Here is a 25,055-nt window from a genome sequence, read left to right on the forward strand (position 1 = left end):
CTGTGTTATATGTTCAAATGACTTATGACCTAACACGCAAGATGACCATAAAAACATGAAACACATGTATGTGTAAATGGTATTTTAAAAAACACTTTAAAATATGCTACCATTCATGTACAAAAATGTTAAAAATAATATTTGTATTAAAAAAACATTTCATTCACTTAATTTTCTAATGGGGAAGAGCAAAGTAAACTACATCAGAATCATCAATAGGCTAAATTTCATTAATCGCAAAAATGTAAAATAACCAATTTCAATAAAAATTTCCTTCCAACGACAATAAAAGATCAAATTTTGAAGCCAACAAAATAATCTACCTTGAAATGGGCTATTAGACTGTTGAGCAAGGGTGATATGCTCTTCACTAAGAAGGTACACAGGTTGATGTTGGTTAATTTCCACACTGGTACAAACATTGCTGTCTCCATGCAAGAAAAAGGTGAAAGAGCAGGACAAGTGTTCACTATTAAGAAGAAAAAGTTATATTTTAGTGATAATATGCCAAAAATCTTAAATTGCTTTTCTTAATTATGAAGCTATACTACAAAATGCATTCTCTTTAACCTAGAAATTCTACTTCATCATCTGAAGGGGAAAAAAATCACAGATATGAGCCAAGATTTAGCTATAAGAAATGTTCTTTGCAGCACTGTTTATAGAAAAAGCTGCAAATAGGGGAAGCAGTCATGTTACGTGTACATACACATACGATTATAATATAGTCACTAAAATAAGGTGGGAGTGGGTTTAATGGAAAGGGTAGACTATGAAAACAGTATATCTCAATTTTTAAAGATAAAAAGAGCAATTTCTTTGGTGAAAAAAGGCTAGGTGTGTAATAGAATTAAGAGTGACCTAATTTTTATTTTCTCCTCTACTAAGAAATTAAATACAAACATATTCTCTGATTCTATTATTTATGAAATAGAGCCACATGCAATCAATCATTTAATGTACTGCCCTTCCCCCAGCCCCAACGAAGTTATTTTAAAGCAATGATAGGTCTTACAATTGAAGGCATCCTAGAATCAAAGTTACATGCAAAACAGCATATTTTTATGAAATTTACATATGGTTGGGTATACAGGTAGAAAAATAAGTTTCCAAGAAGCAGATGTGTCCCTAAGATAAAATTTAGAAAGGTCAAGGGCCCAAAAGAGAACGATATTATACATGAGGACGATTCCACTTTTATTATTCCTTCTCCATACATTTTTCTAATTCGTCCAATTTAAAGAATCAGTTCTTTAAAATGTAGCAATTAATAAGCTCAAAACGTGCTGTATATTATCTATACGCTCTCTTGAATTATTTCTAGACAAGGCAAAAGCATAATTAAAATTAAGTTGTAGTAAAATAAGTAGGAAAACAAGGTAGGGAAGAGGTGAAGAGTAATGCAGAACTGAGAATTTTTTCATCTAATATATATTAAGGAGCCAACAGATAATGTCTAAAATTAATAGAACAAGAAACTGAAATTTAAGCTTATCATTCAAGTTAAAAAAAAAATGAAAATAATATAACTGAAAACTAACTATAAAAAAAATCTTATCTTTCAGGGTAAAGAATTAGTAGACATTGTATCTAAAAGCTGATCAAGGTCTAGAGGTAAAGCATTTCTGGAATTATGGCACACACAAAAAAAGAAAACCTGGTTACTTCCAGGGATTGGAACTAGAGCAATTAAGCAGGGATCTTAAATTTTTCTAAATTTATAATACCATTCTGTACTGCTTGAATCATATAACTTTTAAATTTTTTAAGTTTTGAATTCTATACACTAATCAGTGATTACTATATCTTTCTCCGCTCCAGTATTATTTTTTTTAAACTTTTATTTGGAATAATCTTAAATTTATAGAAAAGTTGCAAAGATAGTATAGAGAGTTCCCATATACCCTTCACCCAGTTTCCCCTAATGTTATCATCTTACATAACCATGCTACATTTGTCAAACAAGTAATTGACGTGTTGGTACGTTACTGTGCTTGCTTTGGCAGCACATATAAATACAGAGAAGATTAGCACGGCCCCTGTGCAAGGATGCCACGAACATTCATGAAGCGTTCCATATATTTTTTAAAATACTAAAGAAAAAAATTATTGGTACATTACTATTAATTAACTCCAGTCTTCATGAAGATTTCCCTGGATCTTCCACTTAGGCCTCTTCTCTAATCCAGAATTCAATCTAGGATACCACTGCACTTAGCCAATAGGCTTTTCCGCCCAGCTTTATTGAGGTATAATTGATAAAGCCAATAGTTTTAAATTGGAAATAAACTTTTAAATTATTTAATAAATAATGCTTGTTTCTCTTTTCATTAAAAGACACCCAACTGGAATAGCTATTAATTACAAAGATAAGACATTTGCTGTAATATGAGTATAAATCTAAAATAATCACCAAATCAAGGTAAGTAAAGAGACTGCTAACTAATAACTTGGAGAACTGTCCACCAATTGCTGCTAATGCTCACTTTAACTCAATTTTATTATTGCTTTCCAGCAACAGTAAGGTACCTATACTACAAAACAGACCAAAAAAACGACCAAACATAAATCTATCTCCAAATGCTTAAAATAAAAAACCACTTACATACATTCAAGAGAACTCTGCATTAAACTTAATATTATATTCGGATCTAAATGCACTATACACATAAGCATCAAGTGAAAGCAAATGTTATTCCTTTATTCAACAAGTATTTTATGGCTAAGCACATGATATTATGCTAAGCACACAATTATTTAATTATAGTTAATTAAATATAGACTAATGCTATAACAAAAACCAGGTACAGGATACTATGAGAATGTCTTAAGACCTAGACAATGAAAATAAATCTTTAATAAAAGTTATTCTTACTTCCTACAGTGCCCTACATCAACCTACCTACCCCCCGCACCTCATCTCTTACCAGTCTTCTAATACTTTCTCTTCTCCCTCAACTGGCCTCTCTGCTGTTCCTGAAACACACCAGACCTTCTCATACCTACTGTACGTGACCTGAAACTACATTCCAGATACCTACATTCACCTTTGTCAAGTTTATGTTCAAATACCTTCTAGGTGAGGTCTTCACTTATCATCTTACTTTAAACTGCCCCTCAATTCCTCTTCTGGTATTTGTTTTGTTTTGGCCAAATAGTGACAATCTGACATATTATATGGTTTGCTTATTTCTTACAGAATCTGTCTCCTTTGTTCAATGTTGTATCCCCAGCATCTAAAATAGGTCCTTGGCAGAGTATATACACACTAAATACTATACAATGAAGTCTATATCTGAACTACTTATCTCTTACTAAACATATTTTCTTATTAAGTCTGTATCTATAGTTACCCAAGCCAGAAACAAAAATCTTAATTTTTCTTTTGTCCAAAACTCCCTACATTCAACTAATCAATCTATCACTAATTCCTACTTATTCTAGTTCCTAAGTAGCTATGATTTGTCAGTTCTTTATCTTAAGGTCTGAATAACTATTACAATCTTTAATATGTCTTGTTGTTTTACACTGCTGCCAGCACACTTTCTAAAAATTAATTCTGATCGTGTAACTGGAAAGCTTGAAATCAACAGTTCCCCAATGCCTTCAGGACTAAATCGAAAACCTTAGCATAGCAGTTTAGACCTTTCACAGTCTGATCCTTGCCAAACTCTATAGACAAAGATACTTAATCTACCAAGAACTCCCCCTTTGTTTCCCACAAATTTCTCATTTCTTAATCATTCCTCAAAACTCCTTTAAGCATCTATGTGTTCCCAAAATATTCTATACTTATAATATTTATCATAGTACTACTATCATTTACTTACTAATTGAACTACCTGACAGGTTGCAAATTCTTTGATACTAGGAATTATAACTTTAACTTCTGTGGAAGATTGAGGTATTGGTCCCAATTCTTCACTGATCTCTCATTTTTTAAATCATGGGTTAAAAAATAAATAAAATTTACCATCTTACCCATTTCTAAATGTACCATTAAGTATATTCGCATTGTTCTTAAACAGATCTTCAGGACTTTTTCATCTTGCAAATAAAACTACACGCATTAAACAATTCCCTCTTTCTACCTTCTCCCAGTCCCTGGCAACCACCATTCCACTTTCTATTTCTATAAATTGGACTACTACAGCTACTTCACATAAGTACAACCATACAGTATATCTTTTTGTGACTACCTTTTTTCACTTAGCATAATGTCCTTAAGTTTCATCCATTGTGTAGCATGGGACAGAATCTCTTTCCTTTTAAAGGGTGAATAATGATCCATTGTATGTATATAAAACATTTCGTTTAACCATTCACCCATCAATAAACATTAGGGTTGCTTGCACCTTTTGGCTATTGGAAATAGGATGCTATCAACATGAGTATGAAATATCTCTTCAAGGTCTTGTTTCAATTCTTTTGACTATATACTCAGAAGTAGGATTACTGAGTCATATGGTAATTTTATTTTTAATTTTTTGCGGAAACTCCATACTGTTTTCCATAGTGTGCACCATTTTGCAATCTCATCAACACTGCACAAGGGTTTCAATTTCTCTATCTTCTCTAATATATTTTTCATGTTTTTTTTTTAATAGTACCCATCCTAACGGATGGAAAGTGGTATCTCATTGTGGTTTTGATTTGCATATTGCTGATTGGTGATGTTGAGAATCTTTTCATATGTTTGTTGGCCATTTGTATACCTTCTTTAAAGAGATGTTATTCAAGTCCTATGCCTATTTTTAAATCAGGTTGTTTGATTTTTTTGTTTACTTGTAGGAGTTCTTTATATATAGTGGATATTAACCCCTTATCAGATATGATTTGCAAATATTTTCTCCCATTCTGTAAATTGCCTTTTCACTGTTGATTATGTCCTTTGACAACCAAAGGTATTTAAGTTTGATTTGGTCCCATTTGTCTATTTTTGCTTTTCTTGTCTATACTTTTGGTGTCATCACTAAGAAAGCATTGCCAAATCTAATGTCACGAAGCCTTTTCCATATGTTTTCTAATAGTTTTATAGTTGTAAATTTTGTTTAGGTTTTTAATTCATTTTGAGATAATTTTTTTATATAGTGTAAGATAAGCATCAGCTTCATTCGTTTGCATGTAGAGATCCAGTTTTCCCAACACTTTGTTGAAGAGACTGTCCTTTCCTCATTGAGTGGTCCTGGAACTCTTGTCAAAGACCATTTGAAAACACACACACACACACAAACACACACACACACACACACACACACTTTTATTCCTAGACTTTATTCCATTGGTTTACATATCTGTCTTTATGCCAGTACCACACTACTTTGATCACTGTAGCTTTCTCTGTATTATGTTTTGCTCATTCCGCCACTCCCTTTTTATCCAGGCTCTTTGGTGTGACTTTGTAGTTCCTCCCCTTAGTGGTGAAATATACCTTCCTAACCCTTAACTTAGGCTTGCTTTATGACTTGCTTTGGCCAAGCAGAAGCTTGAAATGTGCTTCTGCAATTTGGCTTGCCCTCCAGTGCTTCTTTCATAGCCATAAGAACATGCCAGGCCTGGCTGGCTCATTAGTCTAAGGTGAATGAGAATCATATGGAATACACTTGTACCCACCTATAGTTTACAGTGTGAAATAGACTGGTTAACCCTAGTTGACCTGCAGATACATTAATAACAATACATAACTGATGTTTTAAGCCCTTATGTTTTAGAATGGTTTGTTACACAGCAACAGCTGATACAGAAATTAGCACCAAGGGTGAGAAGCTACCATGACAAAAACCAAAATACATGGTATTGGTTTTAGGACCAGATAATTGGCAGCAAAGAATATAAAACACTGAAAAATGGAGAGAAAATTATTATGGGGGGCTGGGAAATGGTGGACCCATGTTATGTAATGAAAAAAATAATTCATAGCACTGTTGCCTAAAAAATTCTGGAAGGCAAGAGATGTGTCTAATGAACTTACTGAGTTGGGGAACTGGATAAAGTTAAAATATAATTTGGGTGTCAGGAGCTATACTTGATAAAGTACTAAAAAAAAAAACAAAAAACAAAAAACAAAAAAAAAAAAGAGGAACTCAGGAACTTGCTAGTTTGCAAGCATAATTTAGAGAAAACACAGACAGCCCAGAAACTACAGAGCCAGGAAATAAAACTTTCTCAACAAAGTGATGATGTGGCCTATATTACAACACAGCCTCAAGGGAAAGACCAAATCAAGAGTGACTCTAATACCCTTGTGTTAAGAATACCAAACATGATTTTTAATACCAGTTGAAACATTAGGAGTTTTAAAATTTACCCCATAGCCTCTGTACATTTATTTTCCTCAAAGAAGGTATTTAATTTAAACATACACAACTAATTTTGTTACTATATGTGGGGATGCATACGTAGCCATATTTGTGCTTTTCTTTCGAGTGTCCTCTTTTCTGACGTAATTTCTTCTACAAATAAGATTGAGTTATAGAGCATATACACAATATAATTTCTAAATACTATTTTTATCTTAGTAAGCCACTAATACTTAATTTCTGAAAGGGATATGCTAATTATATGTATTGACATAAAATAGGTAGAAATCAATTTAAGGCATTTTTCTCTCTAAACAACAACAAAAAACACAAGAACTTAAAAGCAAGATCAAAAAGCTTTTAAAACGTTAAGAAAAATTCATATTTTGCTGGTTATAATGACTGTGTATTTTTTAACATTTCGAGCTTTTCACAGGTTTTTTCAGGAAATTTTAGAAGAGAAGTATTTTTTGGTACAGGGGGCAAAATGCATTTAAAGGGGGACTTACTAAAACTAGTGTCAAGGAAAACAATAAGGAAGTGATTCAAGCAAGAATAATCTATTATGTAGAGAAATTATAACTTGATTAGTTTGGAGGATCAAGTAAGTATGCTATACAAATGACTATGAATGTTGTGTGCTATGCTTACTCAGTAACTGCAGAGCAGATATGAAAACCTGAATTGAAAATATTTCCAAGAATATTTCCACGTTCTTTATCTTCAAAAGACAAAGAGACTAAGAGACCTCAGATTTCTTGTTCTTCTAATCAGTGAAGTACAGTTCTTAAAAATACAGCTCTCAACTTTGTTTTATTTCATACATAAAATATTAAATGAGAATAAAAAAGGATACTCAAAATGAATTTTTGCCATAACATAAAAAGGAAACAATGTAACTAAAAATTTTCCTAAGGAGATTATAATAATCTGAGAAATGTTAAAAAGAAATAAATGTACATAAATTCTATTAAATGTTATTCAGGAAAATAAATGTAATCTAGTATATACAAAAATCATGGTCCATTAAATGAAGGCCCAATATAGCTTTCTATATGTTCGATGAGCACCTGACCATCTTAATAACTTTTAAATCAGAAAAGAAAATGTGGCTCTTCGAAGTAAATAAACGTATCTCCAAGGGGTCTTTGTAAAAACCCAAATTTCTAACATGCAAATAGAATCGATCTCTCAGCTGTTTATCTGCACTGCCCTACTCACCAGCAACTCTCAATTCCAGCTATGATCAAAGAAAAACATCACCTCTTACACTGCTAGCATAGGTTCCCAGTATAATTTGATCTAAAATGGTTTAAAATAAACCAAGTTTGTGCACAATACAGGACAAAGCACTAAACATTCTAAATATGGGATAAAATTTCTGAAATTCTTATATTATAGGCAATATTCTAGTTAGAAAATATTACAGAACAAAAAAGAATGTTAGGTAATACTGCCATACTAAATTCACAATGGCTTTTCTTTCAAGGAGACATCATTGATAATATCGCCTAAAAACATTTTTGGTACTTAGCACTTAAAAAAGTGAAGTCAAAACAAATATGTGTAACTACAGCGAGAATCTAAAGTACTGTTAGCTACTATAAAGTACTGTAGAGAATACCATTGCACTCTAGGAGGTTACACTGTAATAATCAAAACGAAAAGTTATGAATGGGGCAGAATTTACAGATGAAACCTTAACAGTCTTGTTGTAGAAAAATGTTCCTCATTTAAGTACTAAAATGAAAAAAAAGATTTCTAAGACAGAAAATGAAAATATGCGTATAGATTAAAGTTAGTTATTCTACAACAGGTGAGTATGTATAACCTATTTTTAGCATTTATTAGGTAGGTACAGAAAGATGATACCCTATTTTGCTGGTAAGGAATTCAAGGCACAAAGAAGTTAAATGGCTTAGGATCACAAAACTAGTTAAAGGAAATGTTAAAATCCCAGTCACCCTATCAACCAATTATAAATGGGGTAAAGGATTTTAACAGACATGTACCCAAAGAAGTTATACAAATGGCCACTAAGCACATGAAAAGATGCTCAACATCACTAATCCATTAAGGTAATGCAAATCAAAACTATTACAATAAACCACCCATAAGGTAAAAAAGAGAAAAAATAAGAAAGGAAAGGGAAGGGAAGAGAAAAGAAAAAAATGTGGAGAAACTAGAATGCTCCTGCACTACTGGTGAAATGTAAAATGGTGCAGCTACTGTGAAAGAGTTTGGCGATTCCTCAAAAAAAGAACATAGAATTACTACATGATCCTGAAATTCTACTTCTGGGTACATTCCCAAAAGAACTGAAAGCAAAGACTTGAACAGACACCTGTATACCAGTATTTATAGCAGCCCAAAAGTGGAAACAGCCCAAAAGTGGAAACAACCCAAATGTCCACTGACAGATGAATAAATGTGGTATAAAAAAATACAACAGAATATTATTCAGCCTTAAAAAGGAATGAAATTGTAGTGCATGCTACAACATGGATGCAAATCTTGAGGATATTATGCTAAGTGAAATAAGCCAGACATAAAAGGACAAATACCATATGATTTCACTTGTATAAAGTACCCAGAACAGTGAAATTCATTAGAGACAGAAAGTAGAATGGTGGTTACCAGGAGCTGGGAAGAGGCAAAAGGACGGACTATTTAATGGGCTGATTTTCAGCTTGAGATGATGAAAAAGTTCTGTAGACAGATAGTGGTGATGGCTGCACAACAATGCAAATGAACTTAATGCCACTGAAAAGTGGTTAAAACAGTATATTTTGTTGTGCCTATTTTACCATTAAAAAAAAAAACAAACACCTAGTCATCTTGATTCCTAGATTATTCCATTAATTCAATAGCTTCCAAATCTGTCTTTCATTAGATCTTTCAAAAATTCCAAAGCTCAGGCCATACTCTCAGGTTAAAAACACAAGCATCAATATTTCTTAATCTCTCAAAGTGATTCCACATCCAGACAAATTTGGGAACACTGCATTAATCTATATTTCTATAGCCTTCATTGTAATTTTTTAAACTTCTTAAATTTACAGGTATAATTTCAATATTAGGTATTCTTAACATATCCCCTTGAAAAGGGGATTTATATTAAAATTCGGAAGATAAAATACCTTATCCATGAACTTTGTACATATTTCTGCTCACTTAGTAAACATATTACTGACCACATACGTTAAAGACTACTTAGAAAGCAACAACATATTACAATTTACAAAGTGCACTTCAAGCACTCTTTATAATCTTGTATTTCCCCAATATAAGTAATTTTTAAGTATTTTGTTTTACTCTTTCTTATCATTTTAAAAAGATGTTAACTACAGGGTCTCAGATCTGTCTCATAATTTTTACTCCCTATAATCCAGCTCCAACACTTTCAAGCTTTATGACCTTGGCTGAACAAGTTACTTAACCTCTCTGTGCTTCAGGTTTAATGACTGTAAAATTGAAGTAATAGGGTTATTGTGAGAATTAAGCTAATACATATTAAGCACTAATTTCAAACACTGCCTGGCCAGTTCTGCTTAGGCAAAGGTTTCTCACTCCCTTCTCCCTTTCAGAAAAAAAATTTCTCTATTACCATTCATATCTAAAACCAATAGTTCAAAAAGGCAGATATGTATGAGTCTGTAGTAAAAATCATAGTAAGAAATGATAGTAAGAAAAGTTTAACTGGGAGGAAAAAAAGAAAAGAAAAAGAAGTCTTTCTTAGCACTTAGTTTTTCTCATAAATGCTTCTGGAAAGCATGAGAATGTGGAAAACTGACTATGCAAATCCTAATGACTCAAGCATCATAGAGAAATTTGGGTTATTAGTACTATTATATCATCACGTAATATTTCAGAAACAATGCATAATAATCTTGATGATGGACATTAACGACAGATTAGCATAGACAGGCTGCAGTGAGGAAAAAAGAGACAGTATTTATGCCCAACTGGCAAATAATGGGTACAGCCTGACATAAAGTGAAGGTTTCCCCTACCTTTGAGATTCTAGAACACACAATTTAGCATACAATTCCAAGAGAGTTTGCAGACCAGAGAGAAGATTTTTTTTTTTTTTATCAGTAAACACTACAAAGTTCAGCTGGGCTTAAAAGCTCTAAAAGCCGGTTCAAATTAGGATGTACTCTAAGTATAGAATATATATATATATTAGACTTCAGAGACTTAGTTAAAAAAAGTAAAACATCTCATTTAATACCTTTTGCATCTTTACATGTTAAAATGATATTTCGGATACACTGGATTAAATCATTAAAATTAATTTCACCCTTTAAAAAACTTTAATGTGCCTACCAGAAGATTTTAAATTACCTATGTGGCTCACATTACATTTCTATGGGACAGTGCTATTTTATAGAAGAAGAGGGAGAAAAGTCCTTAGAAAAAACAAAATAGTGATAGCTCTTAGCTTCCCTAAAAGTTGATTTTCAGAGGTACTGAGGAACCCAACCAAAGGACATCATAAAGCTTTATAAAATGCCTAATATATCTCAAAAGAAGACTTAAATCTTATGTGCTTATATTTAATTAAAATGTTGGCGATTAAGAACTGTGGAAAAGCCACAGGTGTGGCAGAAGATAAATACAGCTTTATGGGTAAAATTTAAAGTATAATCTTTCATGTACTCCCTTAAAAACAAAATCGACCTTAACCAACTTCTTTAGTGAAGCTCCCAAAATACTGTTTTAAGTGTTAAGACTCTGATGTTAGCAATACCATCCAAAAGAACTTTCGGCAAAGATGGAAATATTCTATATCTATACTACCCAATACTAGTTATAGATGTATTTGAAATGTGGATCGTACACCTAAGGAATGGAATTTTTATTTTTTCTATTACATAACTGAACTTTCAAAAGCCATAAGGGACTACTACATTGAACAGTATAGTTTTAAAACTTCTTTAAAAGAAAAAAAATTTTCCTTATTTTGCCCTAATATTCTAGTTACAATTAATTCCATACAGACACTTAGGGATGTACTCTTCACCTTCCTGTGAACTTCTTTGCCTGCTTCACCCGACAAGACCAAAAATTTCTCTCTGTGGACCAGGTTCTTTGCTAATACTTAACTCTTAATTCCAGGACCCAAAATAAGGGTTTAGAACCTAAAGACCCTGAAAACTGATCCTACCACCTTTATGCTATATATATTCAGAAAGGATTTATCTTATCCTGTATGTATCCAATGGAAGAACACTAATGCACAATAACATGGTTAAAGAAGTAGAATCTATTGGATTTATGGAAATCTCCAATATGAAAAAGTGTATTTTCTATTAACAGTACATTAAAAGAGTTTAATAAAGATACTTTCAGTATCTTACATGGCTGATTGAACTGACTGAATACATTTACCTTTACTTTTTTGTGAAATCCCCTCCAAACAGACAGTAAAGGGTAAGGGGAGGACAAAGAGAATGGACGACATGACAGCAGGAGACAAGAGATGGCCACAAAATTTGGGGAGCTAGCAAGCAAAGGCAAAAATAGTAACTGACTTAGGTAAAGGCTAAGGGGAAGAAGCGAAGTCATAAACTAAATCAAACTACAGATTCCCAGAAAGGCTCAGAAGCTGAAGACAATAGCGTTATCTCTGAAAGTGGATGTTCAGCTAACTAAAAACAGAAAGAATGACTGTTCAAATGAATAAGTTAGACTTCTGGATCTACTTACCCATCTTGTAGACAGGCTCTTTACATTATTCCAGATCAGTGGAAAACTTAAGAGATTCTCACTCCCTGAATTAGAGGAAACAGAGGCACTCAAGCACTCAGAGATATTAGATATAACTGAGGTGATGTATTTAAAAGAAGGATTAAGTGAAAATCTAAATACTATAAAAGCATTCTCCAATATAAGTATACAAGTACAGCCTCCTTTCCCTAACAGGCTCCCTACCCAATGGCAGCAAAGTTTACACTCTCTAGTCAGGGCACTGAAGGATACCTCTGGGAAAACTAACTTAAAAGGGTGGAAACGAGGGTAAGACAGACACATAGACAGTTGGGCAACAGGCAACCAATAAAAATAGCCAGGTCTCTGACCAATCACTCTACTAAAGCCTGCAACTTCAGGGCTACTCATCACACAGAACTTCCAGTCAGAACTCTTTAAGAGTAGAAAAGGAAGTAATTCAGACATTCAGGATCTCAAAAATATTATTTCTCACGTACTCTCTTCTCAGGAAACTACTGGTGAATCGGCACTACCAAAGCAGTAAGGCAAAAGAAAAGGAAATATGAGATCTAGGAAATAAAAAGATCCAACACAGAAACGCAAAAGGAATTCTCAAGATGACTGCTGTGAAACACACCTACAGAACAACCAGTTCAAATTAGGATAGAAGAATGAAGGACTCAAATAGGGATGTTAAGAGGAGAGAAAAAAAGAAACACAGATTATATATACTCCCTAAAGGTATGGAGGGAAGATTTATACTACTGGTAGATGGTGTAGGGGTGAATTTTCAATAGGTACATAGATCAGGGATCAGCAAACCTTATCTGTAAAGAGACAGAGAATAAATATTTTAGGCTAAATACTTTAGGCTTTGTGAGTCATCGATCTCTGTCACAACTACACGACTCTGCTCTAGTGTGAAAGCAGGTATAAAATAAACCACTAATGAATGGGCATGGCTGTTATAATAAAATTTTATTTACAAAACGGGTGGCAGGCTACATTTGCACTGTGGGATGGTAGTTTACCTATCCTTAACACAGGTAAGTGAAAAAAGAGATAATCATTAATACTCGGGAAAACAAGATGTAGAAGAAATGGAATATAATCCTAACATTATATGGCTTAGCTATAAAAAGTATTTATATAACCATAATAACGTAAATAGGTATAATTTTTTTTTTTTACCAAATCTTTTAACTATATTGACAAGATGAGGAGAGAGAGAAGAGAGAAGAGCATATACAAGTATGTCATTGCCCAAGAAATGGGTATGTGTGGGAGGGAATAAAATACCTAAACTATCAACAGAAAGTCAACAGATTAATCCTGGTTAACTGAAAACTCAAGAATAAGCATGTTATTTACGTCTAAAATTTTAAATAGATAAATTTAAAAGAAAGTTCAAAGAATTAAATTGGATTGCCTCTGAGAAGCACATCTAGTAGTTGGAACACAGGACTACAGCTTTTCGTTTTAAATCTTGGTAGTCCATTTGACTTCTTAAAACTATATAAATGTATATCAATGTATATACTGCCTACTTAGTATCTATTTCCCCTTCTAACTGCCTGCTTAATATCTATTCTCTATTTCTTCTTACCAACCAAAAGCCTTACTGTATTCAGAGTGGAAATGTTCCCACATAAACAAATGTTTCTCTTAGTACAACCAAGGATGTCAACTAGGGTTTTAAGAATCCGTTTTCTGATCCAGGGGTCACCTGTTCTTCTCACTCCTTCCCTTCTTTCCTCTTTCTGCCTAGAATCCATTGTGAGTGAAGTTTAGAGGTGCAACACCCACTGGCACCAAGAGAATGAAAGCCAAAGGTTAAAGATGACGAAGCAGAAAACTCCAGTGAACCTGAGTCCTTAATGACATTATTGAACAGATTCACCAGTATTAGACTACTTACCTCCAGACTTCTTGCTATTGAGAAAAATCAATTCCTACATAAGCCAAGTAAGCCAAGTAGTTAGATTTTCTGTTGCTTGCAACGGAATGCATTCCTAACTTGTACAATTATTTTGTTGACAAAATAATTTTCAAAGAGGAAAAAAATGAAAGAGCCTTTATCGACCCAGGCTTATCTACTCATCCATTCTACTAATCTAAAAAGAGAAGTTGGAAAAAACTCCACATGCACATGAAAAAAATGTGCGCATATGACACCAAAAGATGACACCCCAACAACGATTATAACAACCAAATGTTTACCTCCATACCTTCACATCTTTCAGGGAAAACTAATAAATTTCTTTCATTTTCTCTTCTTCCACATCCCATCTTACTTGCCACTGTTTCATCTAGCCTGAAGCCTAATTCGACAAAAGCTTAGGACTGAAGCCTAATTCGACAAAAGCTTAGGACTGCATCTTGTAACAGGTTGTGCTTTATATTATTTAAATCAGAGAACTGTAGTAACCTAAAGCTTTTAACTGCAGGGGAAAAGAAGGTATCTTAAAGTCTTCTGTGCCTCCATCTGCAACTACTCTACGTATTAGTGTCATAAATTTACTTCAAAGTTCAAGAAAATTACAAACAATGCAAGAGTAAACGTGTCTTAAAAAAAAAAAAACTGAAATTACTTTAAAGCAAAATGAGAGGTTTGAGAATGTAAAAAGTTAACTCAATCCAAAACATAACTACAGATCACTATCTAACAAGTATTAATATTACTTAATTTTAACAGAGTACTGTGAATATGTTTCTACTAGTACTAAAAAAGTATACTTCAATGCATAAGCCTCTGCTTTCATCCCACATTTTTTTTTATCATCCCAAAACAAAACTTAGGCCACTGTATTGAAATACAGCCTATTCCCACTGCAAGAAAATACTTAAAGTGTATAAAAGAAAAGATGAAATAGCCAAAGAAAACTGAATAGTTGTAGTACTCTGCCAAAGTTAACCTCCTAAATATGTAAGATATTAGCTTGTTTTAGACATTTTCTGCAAAGCCATAAAAATTATCAAACCTAACGAAATAGCAGGTAAGAGTTTAAATAAGATAGCTTACCTTTTATTTATAGGTTTTTCATCTTTTTCATAAGGCTTTACGAACCACTTGCCAATACGTACAAAGTTCCGGTTCATTAAACACCGTTCCAACAGATTGTGAACTGCTTTGAAAAGCAGAGTACGGCATTCATAAGAAAGTCCATTCTCCCACACTCCATCTTCCTCTTCTACAACAGAAATGAAAGAAACAAAAAGTAAAATAGTGGCACTAGATCTACTCAGAGCCAAGTAAAAAGTGTTACAGTTTAAACTAAATATATGAGCCTCCCTTCACCTTCACCTCAGCGTACTGAGCTACAATCACTTCCATGTATCTCTAGACATTAAAATATCAGGTTTTAAAATTACTCTACAAGGAATTAAAGGCCTAAGCTCCATGTATTCTATTAAATTACTTTAAAATTATTTTCCCACCAGATAAAAAGGTAACATTATACTGCAAACATGCTGATCTGGTTTCTGGATCAATGAAAAGGACATTTGTATAACCTAGGAAATAGTAAACACACTCTATACTTAAAATGCCATTTTCTAAGCTGGCTCACTGCTTAGTTACTTTGTCCTAATTCCTCTAGTCATTCAGCTTGCCAAAAATACTAGCCAGTTAATAATTAAGTTCAAAACATTTTCTGTCCATCAGCATTCTAATCCACGACTCAACTATAAAAATAAGTGAATAAAAAGGAAGCTTTTGGCTCGCAGCCTAACAAGCAGTGCATTATCGGCCATCTCAACTGATTCCCATAATTATTATTCAGTATAGGATCCTCTACTTGGGGGAGAAATTTAAAAATTTAAAGACAAATTTTAAATGGTACTTCTGATATTGTTATAGCTAGCTATCCTCAATAACTATACAGCCTCAATTTTGCCAGCAAATCTATTAACCACTCTAAGTTAACTTACCAAAAAAAACATTAACAAAGTCATTTTGAGGTAAGTCTGGATGTAGTTCAGAAAAAATTATTTTTCACCCTCTATCCATTTCATATCTATAAATAACAAAGCATCCAATCAATCTTGCTACAAATGACAGGTACTACTACAGCATTTTAACTTCTGTCATGTTTTAAATTATTTAAAATATAATTTAGTATTCTCTTATAGCCTATATACCTTTATAAACTTTATAAATATGGGTCATCATCTTTCAATTTAAATAATGACAAAACCTTTCTTCATTCAACACTAAAAATGTCTACACTATACCCCCAGAAAATAATAAACTATAATGCTTTTACTTACAAGCAGAGACATGTATTAAGAGGGACACATGGTTTATATTTATAACCTGCATAACAAATGGGTAAACATTAACTAAAAAGCCTAATGACAGTGAACTTTAAACTGCAATAGAAATTTGTGATACTACAAAGGTTAATGTTGATTTTATGTTGTTCTTTAAAGTGTTTTCCTAAATTACGGTCAAGTCTTTCAAATCAACTACTTGTTTCTTCTAAAAGGTAGCCTTTAAAAAAATGAGGTAAGCTTTAGAAAATGACAATACTTGAGAGTTAGAATAATTTTTAAATCATTAATATTTAGCACTAATATTAAATTTATAAAGTTCTTCATATTTTATTATAGACATCCTTATCTACTGCTATTTAAAGCTTTAACTTTGAGTTTCACTTTATTAAAGAAAGCCGATTAGGAGAAAAGGGATGTGGCACATAGTGACATTGCTTTAATTATTTAAAGGTCTAAATAAGAAATGTATTTGTGAGTTACCAAGAGAAAAAAATGAATCTTTCTCAATATACTTTCAGCTTAATCAGGTTCTATCCTTTCAAAATTAAATAGCTATTTTAAGTTTTACCTCAAAGTATGTGACTTATAACAAAAAATATACATGTTCTCAAATCCAAGAGAATTATGCTGAAATAAATCCCAATTCGTCACTTCATTATAATCTATTTAGTATACTTTACCTTTATTGCCTTTTACCTCAAAAATCCTTACTTTCTAAAGCTTTAACATTTGTCCTACACAAGTAGCCTTTACCAAAATCATTTTCTAAGTTTCAAAGCATCAAAGATCCAAGACACATAGTTATCGTTACATATCAAAAGTTGTGCAGTCACTATAAACTTGAAATACCAGAAAATTATTCACTTAAAACTTGAGACTGAATTTGCCTTCGTTCCAAAAAGTAAATAATCATTGGCATAGTAAAGGCTGTAATTTAATAATTTATATAAATCTTCTCATAAAATTCTGCAAATTTTATGATTTTAAAAATCTACTTCAGTTAAACCTGTAGTTAAATTATTTAAGAATACTATAGTTTAGAAAATTAATCAGTGTTAATTTTCAAGCATTTCTCCCTCAACTGCTTCACATTTTATCTGGAGAAACTCAAATGAACTTAATGCTTTTACCTAGTGAAAAACTCAAGTGCACTTAATCTTCATTTTACATTATATCCTCAAATGACCACAATTCTCATTAAACCAAATAGGAGTTACACATAAAACAAAGAAAAACAGACCACCTATTCCGGTTTTCTAAAGCCAACAAATCTCTGAAGTACACCTTCACTTACATGCAAGACACTAAGCAACCATTACACTAAAGTAATATAATTCCATTTTTCATTGCTGAGGAAATAATGAGAATTAAGTCCTAATAACGCTCAATGAAAAGCCTGAAGGTTTCTGTTTGTTTGTTTTGGGGGGGTTGCTTAGAAATAAGAAGCTTACTAAGCCAAGCTTCTAATATCCTGATGTTATGATAATCAAAATAAAAGGACTTCTCTATATATTGTATTCAGAGATATGGAAAGTGAAATGGTAAAATCAAAGACAGTGATATGTACCTCTTACTCTAATAACAAGTCCTTGAATCTCGATGCCAGCATTATATTAGGGAAGGGACAAAGAGAGAGAAACACATGGCAACTCTTTACCTGGCTCTTCTGAATTTAATCAACCATAGCCTAATGGAAAAAGTCTGCTTAATGCATTTAAATAAATGTCTTTCTCCTTCAGCATCTGTATCTCCAGAGAAAATAGTTCCAATTCTGTGTTTTTAGTTCTTTCCCATTACTATTATCATTAAAACTCTTAATCACCGCTACTTGAAAAATTTTTACAAAGTACTTATTTGAACAATGCAAAAGTTCAAATGCTAAATTTGATTACCATAAAATGTTTTTTCCTGAGGATATAGATCACAGTGATGCAAAAGCATGTGGCAGGTCATCAAAATAATTCTCTATGAGTAGGGGGGAAAAAGGCTGATATACATAGTACTTGTACTCAACATTTTTATCAAAATTGAGATCTTTAAATATCTCTACCATGACAAGTTGGAAGAAAAGGAATCTTTTCCTAAATAATTCTGCCAAGCTATTAAAGTGCAACATACACTAATGAATAATGAATGGATCAAAAATTGTGGTAGAAATACTATATATTTCCTAAAAGAATGTTTAAATGTCTAGTTCGATGTTTGTCTTGAACAGTAATGTTTGTCTTGAACAGTTCACAGGCCATTCATTCAACAATTACTGAGAGCGTTAAGCTGGCAGCATTGCTGATGGCACACCTGAAAAACTAACTTTGTTTTAAAAACAGCCTAACATGTTGATGATTATCTTTGATTTGAAGATATAAAAGACACACTCTCTTGCTCAAAAGAGTGAGTTCACAAGAAATATGGCCAACAAAATTGTCCCTAGAAGATTAGTCAATATAAAAAGTTGGGTCATAAGTAAATTACAGTATGAAAGATAGAAATGAATTAACTCTCTTCAGGCTACCTGAGGCATCAAACAATTTTTTAGTTTGGCTGACAATAGATTCTTGTCCTTAGCTGCTGTTTATCTATTTGTCAATCCTGTTAAAGTTGCCACTTAAGGTTAAAATCCTGTATAATTAATATCCTTCAATAAAAGCATCCAAAATTAAATTCTAAGACTAACCATGGCCCATTTAGTTTGACAGTATTATGATGAAACTCTGGCATAATGAAAGTACTTGGATATGTTACTAAAATCCCATATATAGACCACAGGAGCCAGGAAAAATAAATATTTTTAGCTCTGACTGAGTCTGTTTTTTTAGTTCTTAAGGTATCAGTTTTCTCAGAGTCTCATCACATTCTAGCTTACCAGGATTTTTTTTTAAGATGCGAACATCAGGAGAGTAGATTGTTTTTATTTTTGTTTTAAAGACCAAAAGTCAATGATGACAGCAATAAAATTCCAAAAAGATTAAGGCACAGAATAAAAATGCCCAGAAAACTTTTCTTTCTTCAAGGACACACTAATGACAATGAAAGAATCTTGCTTTGAACCAAACAAACAGTATACTACACTTAAAAGAACCAATCAGTCCTGCTCACTACAGAGACTTCTGGTTAGAGGGATCAAGCTAAAAATTTTCCCACCATCGATTTTTATACTTCTATATATAAATACTAAACAATGGCTGCTACAAAATTTAAATTTAAAAAATAAGATTTAAAAGGTAATCAGCTAAACTTAAAAGGAAGGTGACCCAAAAGTGTGCTACATGATGTAAGAAAGACAGGCAGAAATTTTAAATGCACTATAGAACCTGACCAGACTATTCAGAACTATCAAGATCATCAAAAACAAAAAAAGTCTGAGAACTATCATAATCTAGAACAGCCTAAGACGACATGACAATGGAATATGGAATCCTAGATGAGATCACAGAATAGAAAAAGGAGAGTAGGTAAAAATAAAAGAATTCTAAATGAAGTCTGGACTTCAGTTAATATTATATATCAATATTGGTTCGGGGGGGGAGAGATAAATGGGATAAAAGGGGTCAAAATATGTGGTGACAAAGAAATCTAACTATGGTACGGGAACACAAAATGCAATATATATGTGCCTTACTGTTAAATTGCACACCTGAAACTTACTGGATTTCGTTAACCAATGTCGCCAAAAATAATAATAATAATAAATTTTTTAAAAATATATTGGTTCCTTAGTTGTAAAAAATATACCGTTCTAATATGTTAAAAGAAACCAGGTGAATATTAAAGAGAAACTCTCTATACTATCTTTGCGGCTTTTATGTGACTCTAAAACTGGTTTAAAATGAAAAGTTTATTTTAAAAAATACACTACTGATGACACAAAGGCTTAAATAAGGTTACACAAAGGCAATTCTGTACTTTTATTACTGAATACTTCAGTTAATAAGAAAATTTGAGAATTCTAATTTTTGCAAAAAGAAATGCCTTCCCTTTTTCCCCCAACAAGGGCAATAGTATCACTATAATTATAAACAATTCAGTAACAAGATGTGGTAGGTGCTGAACCAAACAGAAGGACACTGCCTATAAAGAGCGGGCTCAAACTAAATTAACCAGCTTTTTAGTTACCACCTGGGTCCTTCCGGTTCCCCTTTCCTCAGTACTACACCTCCACTTGGAACTCAGGATTGCCTCCTGCAGCTGATGCCACCCCTACTGTCCAGCTGCTCTCTTCTCAGGGGAGCTTAAAAGAAGGGAATAGAGTGCCACAGATGGGAAGAAATGAAAAAGGGGTTAGCTAGAGAGACAGAAGCAGACTAATTACCCCAAAAGGGAGGCAGACGGTGTCCCTGGAGCAAAGAAAAGAGCGAGACAAATATACTCCATCTGAAAAGACCTTATTATTCTTTAAGATATGTCTGATTTAAGTGACAACATTCTAAAGTAAATGACAGGTTTAAAAAAAAACTAGAACATTATATAAATACCACTGACTACAGTTTAAAACAGTACGGGACAGGCTTTGGGACAGTAAATATGATTACATATTATTCCATATAATAAATTTTGGTTTACTATTTCAACTGCTTTCACTCTGATAAATTTTAAAAAGTTATTTGCCATTCAATGGCAAAAGTTATTTTGCCATTCAGCAAAATCTAACAATCAAAACCTAATCTTCTAAAATTACTTTCACGTTCAAGAACAATATTTTAAAGTACATGTATTACCATTTTTTAAATTATGCTAAAAAACTAGAGAGAAGAATGTTTTAAACTCAACCCAATTTCAGACGAAAACATTTAACTTATAATGTAAAACTCAGAAGAAAAAATATCTACATAGTTTTTTAATATGTATCAATACAATTCACATTTAACTTTAATAGGCTTTTCACTTTCGAATCATTAGTCCCACTGTGGTAAAAACTAAATACTACATTATCTGTTAAAATTATCTTTGATTCGACAAAATGTATTTCATGGACTCTTGGGGGAGGGGCAAATGGTCTGTTTCAGATGCTCTGTCAACATTAATAAGACCAAAACACCAAAGACAGCATTACTGTTTACCGATAATTATACTTTATAACTTATCGTTTATCAACATTAAAAAAGTCTTCAAACATTTGAGTATGATGATTTTTTGTGACCACCTAAAATAAAGATTAAAATAACAGGCATAGTCAAGTCAAAGAAAGAAAAAGGAAGCTGGCAGACTTAGTTTTTGGCATGACAATTAGAAAGCATCATCTTGCTTGATATCCTAAAGGAATTTTATATTCTAAGATATATGCATATATCATATAAGTACACATACATATTTACAAAGAGATCATTTTACATATTTAGAAATACATTATACACCTAGAATCTCTAGCAGGGATCCTATTAGGCAAGCTGGAAAGCATTATCATAAAAGAATTGTAACCACTCTCAAAAATAAGGATTAACACTGACAGGGTTTGTTCGTTAAGTGAAAAGCAACTACCCCAACAAATGTAGCATACATTCCTGCACAAAAGTTGATCTAAGTGCTTGTTTAAGAGTCGCCTGGATTACATTACATCCAAAACTAAAATATGTTCTATAGGTTAAATAGACAGTAACGGAAACTTCATAGTACTCAATTTGAAATGCTTTTTAAAGTTATCTAAAAATGCTAAATTTACCTGTCAAGAATCATTATCAAACTTCTTGCTGAAATCTTTGGTACTTTGCAGCAAACAACTAATCATTTATATCCCTATCATCAAAAACTCAGCTAACATTGACCCTTACAGTCTAAAGCAAACACAAGTTTCAGTAATACCATGAAAAGTTATAGTTTCTCTTTGAAGTGGCATTTGGTCCTAAATCAAGAAAATAAGATGGACGAAATCTTACTGATTTACTCATAAAATTTCTGTGTAACTTTTTAGAGTATGACCCCAATGTCCTATAAAAAGGTAAATAAGTTGGCAGTCTTCTCGTATTGGTAGTCTTTGATGGAATAGTATCTAAAATAAAAAAAAATCACTGCAAAAATAACAAAATTAACATATTTCTTCATGTAAATTTAATAAAATAACCACCACAAATAATAAAATAACTATATGCCTTGAAAAAACGTGAGACAGTTACAACACATTTCCAGATACTGCTACAATTGTCTGCATATTCACAGAAGAGTAGTGGCAAAACTGACTCAACATTAAATACAATTGGCTTCAAAAGTATTACGTGACTTTGTTAGGAACTTTATGCTGCCTAATTTCATTTTTCTAAGACTACTGTAACATGCCTTCCTTAAGTCTATGAAAAATTCATGAAGAACCTGGGTAGTGAAAGAATCAAGTTATTTAAAGTTTAAAAAGCCTGCCACAACATGGATAATTTAAGTAAAATAATAGTGAAATAAAATATGAAGCTAAGTTTTTATCTGGCTTCGTACTTAATAGTGTTCCACCAAAAAAAAAAAAATTCTTAATACAGATGATTTCCGGAAAAAGTATAAAACATTGCTATATCATTAGCTAGAAACTTAAGTTGCTTTCACCTGATAAGTCATGGTGAATAAGGTCAGCAAAATTGGGATCTTCACCCCACCAAAATATCCATAATTCTCTTCTTCCAGGCCTTTGATCTCGCCGCCAAACACCAAGTACATCTGCCTTAAGACAGCGACTAAAACTGCTCAAAATGGGGTCTTCCTCTGTCACCGGAAACAGAATAGGGGCAGAAGTTGGGCCTTGCCATACATATCTTTTCCATTTAATTCCCGTCAAGTCAGCCTGAAGAAAAGAAAGCATGATTTTTTTATTATACATTGGAAGTCAAAAGTACTCACTATTAAAGTCCCTTATTTCATTAGGACATTACAAATTTTCAATATATGTTACGGTATTGAAAGCAAATTGACCTAAAAATACTTAATTCTAATAATTCAAGAACCAAAAAATTTTAAAAAGTTAAAAATTAACATTGACATGTCACTGAACAGCAAGTCAATAAACAGGTGTCCCAAGGAGAAATAAACGTAATAATGTTAAATATAAACATGTACTTTAATACTGCACACTGAGTAAATATTTCCTCTCCCAAGTTCTGCTCTAACTAGTCACATTTGTTCCTTGGTGTCAAACTTGTAACAGTAAATTAATTGTTAAAGACTTATCATTCCATGTTTATAGAAGTCTGAACTATAACAAAATAATTTTTTATTAATTCTTCACATATCCCTTTTAAGAAAAGCCAAATACCTCCTCACAAAGAACTGTCAGATTTGCGCTAGTCTTATCTTCAAAGAACCTGATTCTAAAAGAACCAAAATTAGACTAAGTTGGAGAAGATAGAAATGTAAAAACCTGCCTGATGTCTTAATACATCATAGGAGATAGTGATTAATGGGCACTGTACAAGAAAATATTTTATAGCGGGAAGGGCATTAAAGATATTAATTTATCATCCTGAAAAAATTCAACTGAGAGAATTCAGTAATTCTTCAATATAACTTAAAAGTGCAAAGTATAGGTGCCAAAACTGAAACTGCTGATACATGACTGGCAGTTTACACTTGCCAACTAGTTGTGCTCCGCCCACTCAATTCACTTACCTATCACATACTCTCTTAATATTTCTCAAAGTAGGGGGAAAATGAAAAAAGAGTCACCGAAACTTTCAATCATTGATGAAGCTAAGCTGCTGTCCAATGGAGGACTAAATTTTTGCAACAGTTGGTACTTTTTAAAGTCTTAAAACGGCTGGATGGTCCCAGACCTGGGCCAACCTCTCCACAATTGTCATCCCTACATCCAGCTTCCCTAGACTTTTCAATGAAACGTGGAGCAGGCTGCTCAAAACATTTCTAAACACGCAAGCAAACAGACGAATACAGAAATATATACCGCAAACCATAGCACCTCCTCCATTAGTCCGTTCCACTCACACACAAACATAATGTTCTAATAAAAGCAAGATGGCTAGAAATTGTCAAAATGGCAAACTGTTTTCAAAGTTTAAAGAGAAAACGTATGAAATGGTTACAGACGTCTGAAGTCACCGAAGAAGAAAGCAACCTTCTGTTAGTTTGACTCATACAAAAAAGGCAAAACGAAAAGCGATTTTTAGTGCATAAGTTCCGGAGTCCTGTTTATTGGGGGAAACAAATCACCAGAGTGGGAGACAGTGGGAGAATAGGCAATAATGGAAAGTGTGAAGAAGGGATACGTGGTCAATAAGGAGAAAAGCAACAGTTAAGAAACACAGAAAGAAATGTTAGTGTCCTGCCAAATAAGGAGCCCAAGTTGAAGACAAGACTATGGTAAGGGGGGAGAAAAAAGTCAGAAACAAGAAGAAAAAAAGCCAACCGAGCCCAGGACAGTGGGTGAGCGAACGCGTCTGACCGGGATGGTGCGGAGCTCCGCCGCGGTGCCGGCCCCGGCTGGGCCTAGCCCGGGTACTCGGGCATCTGAATCAGACCCGGACTCCCTCCCCCACGGCCCAAAGGCGCACCTCACGGCCCCCTCCCCCCACCGCCCGGCTTGTCGCGGTCCCCGCCCGCGGCCCCGGCACTCACCAGGCAGAAGAGGTTACAGTGACAATCTTCCAGGCTGGCCCCGTTCGGCACGAAGGAGGAACTCATCGTCCCTCACAGCAGCCGCCGCCGGCGCCACAACCCACCATCCGCCATTACCGCCGCCTCCGACCAGAGAGAGAAACACAGACACCGGGGAGGGCGGGGGGGTGCTGGTTGTGGGGACCGTGGAAGAGGAGGCCGCCGGGCCGCCCGCCCTCCCCACCC

The 25,055-nt window shown here is 33.5% G+C and overlaps 1 protein-coding gene and 1 pseudogene across 3 annotated transcripts in view; one reads left to right on the top strand and one right to left on the bottom strand.

Annotated features, from left to right (window-relative positions):
• The window catches only part of MED13 (mediator complex subunit 13), a 99,674-nt gene extending 74,643 nt beyond the window's left edge, over positions 1-25,031 (bottom strand). The window contains exons 1-4 of one of the 3 annotated variants that reach the window (XM_011375035.2): positions 24,831-25,031; positions 22,812-23,046; positions 15,037-15,205; positions 324-469 (exon numbers count right to left, since the gene is read on the bottom strand). In XM_011375035.2, the coding sequence (XP_011373337.1) occupies positions 324-469; positions 15,037-15,205; positions 22,812-23,046; positions 24,831-24,896 (616 nt within the window). In that variant the 5' untranslated portion in view covers positions 24,897-25,031. Of the gene's footprint in view, positions 1-323; positions 470-15,036; positions 15,206-22,811; positions 23,047-24,830 lie in introns of those variants that run through there. The other 2 variants (XM_023520402.1, XM_023520403.1) reach the window with 2 other exon arrangements.
• Positions 1,991-2,084, top strand: LOC111729412 (annotated as a pseudogene).
• Positions 25,032-25,055: the final 24 nt, after the last annotated feature.

Source organism: Pteropus vampyrus, unplaced genomic scaffold, assembly GCF_000151845.1.
Source record: "Pteropus vampyrus isolate Shadow unplaced genomic scaffold, Pvam_2.0 Scaffold261, whole genome shotgun sequence".
In the NCBI taxonomy this organism is placed as follows: domain Eukaryota; kingdom Metazoa; phylum Chordata; class Mammalia; order Chiroptera; family Pteropodidae; genus Pteropus; species Pteropus vampyrus.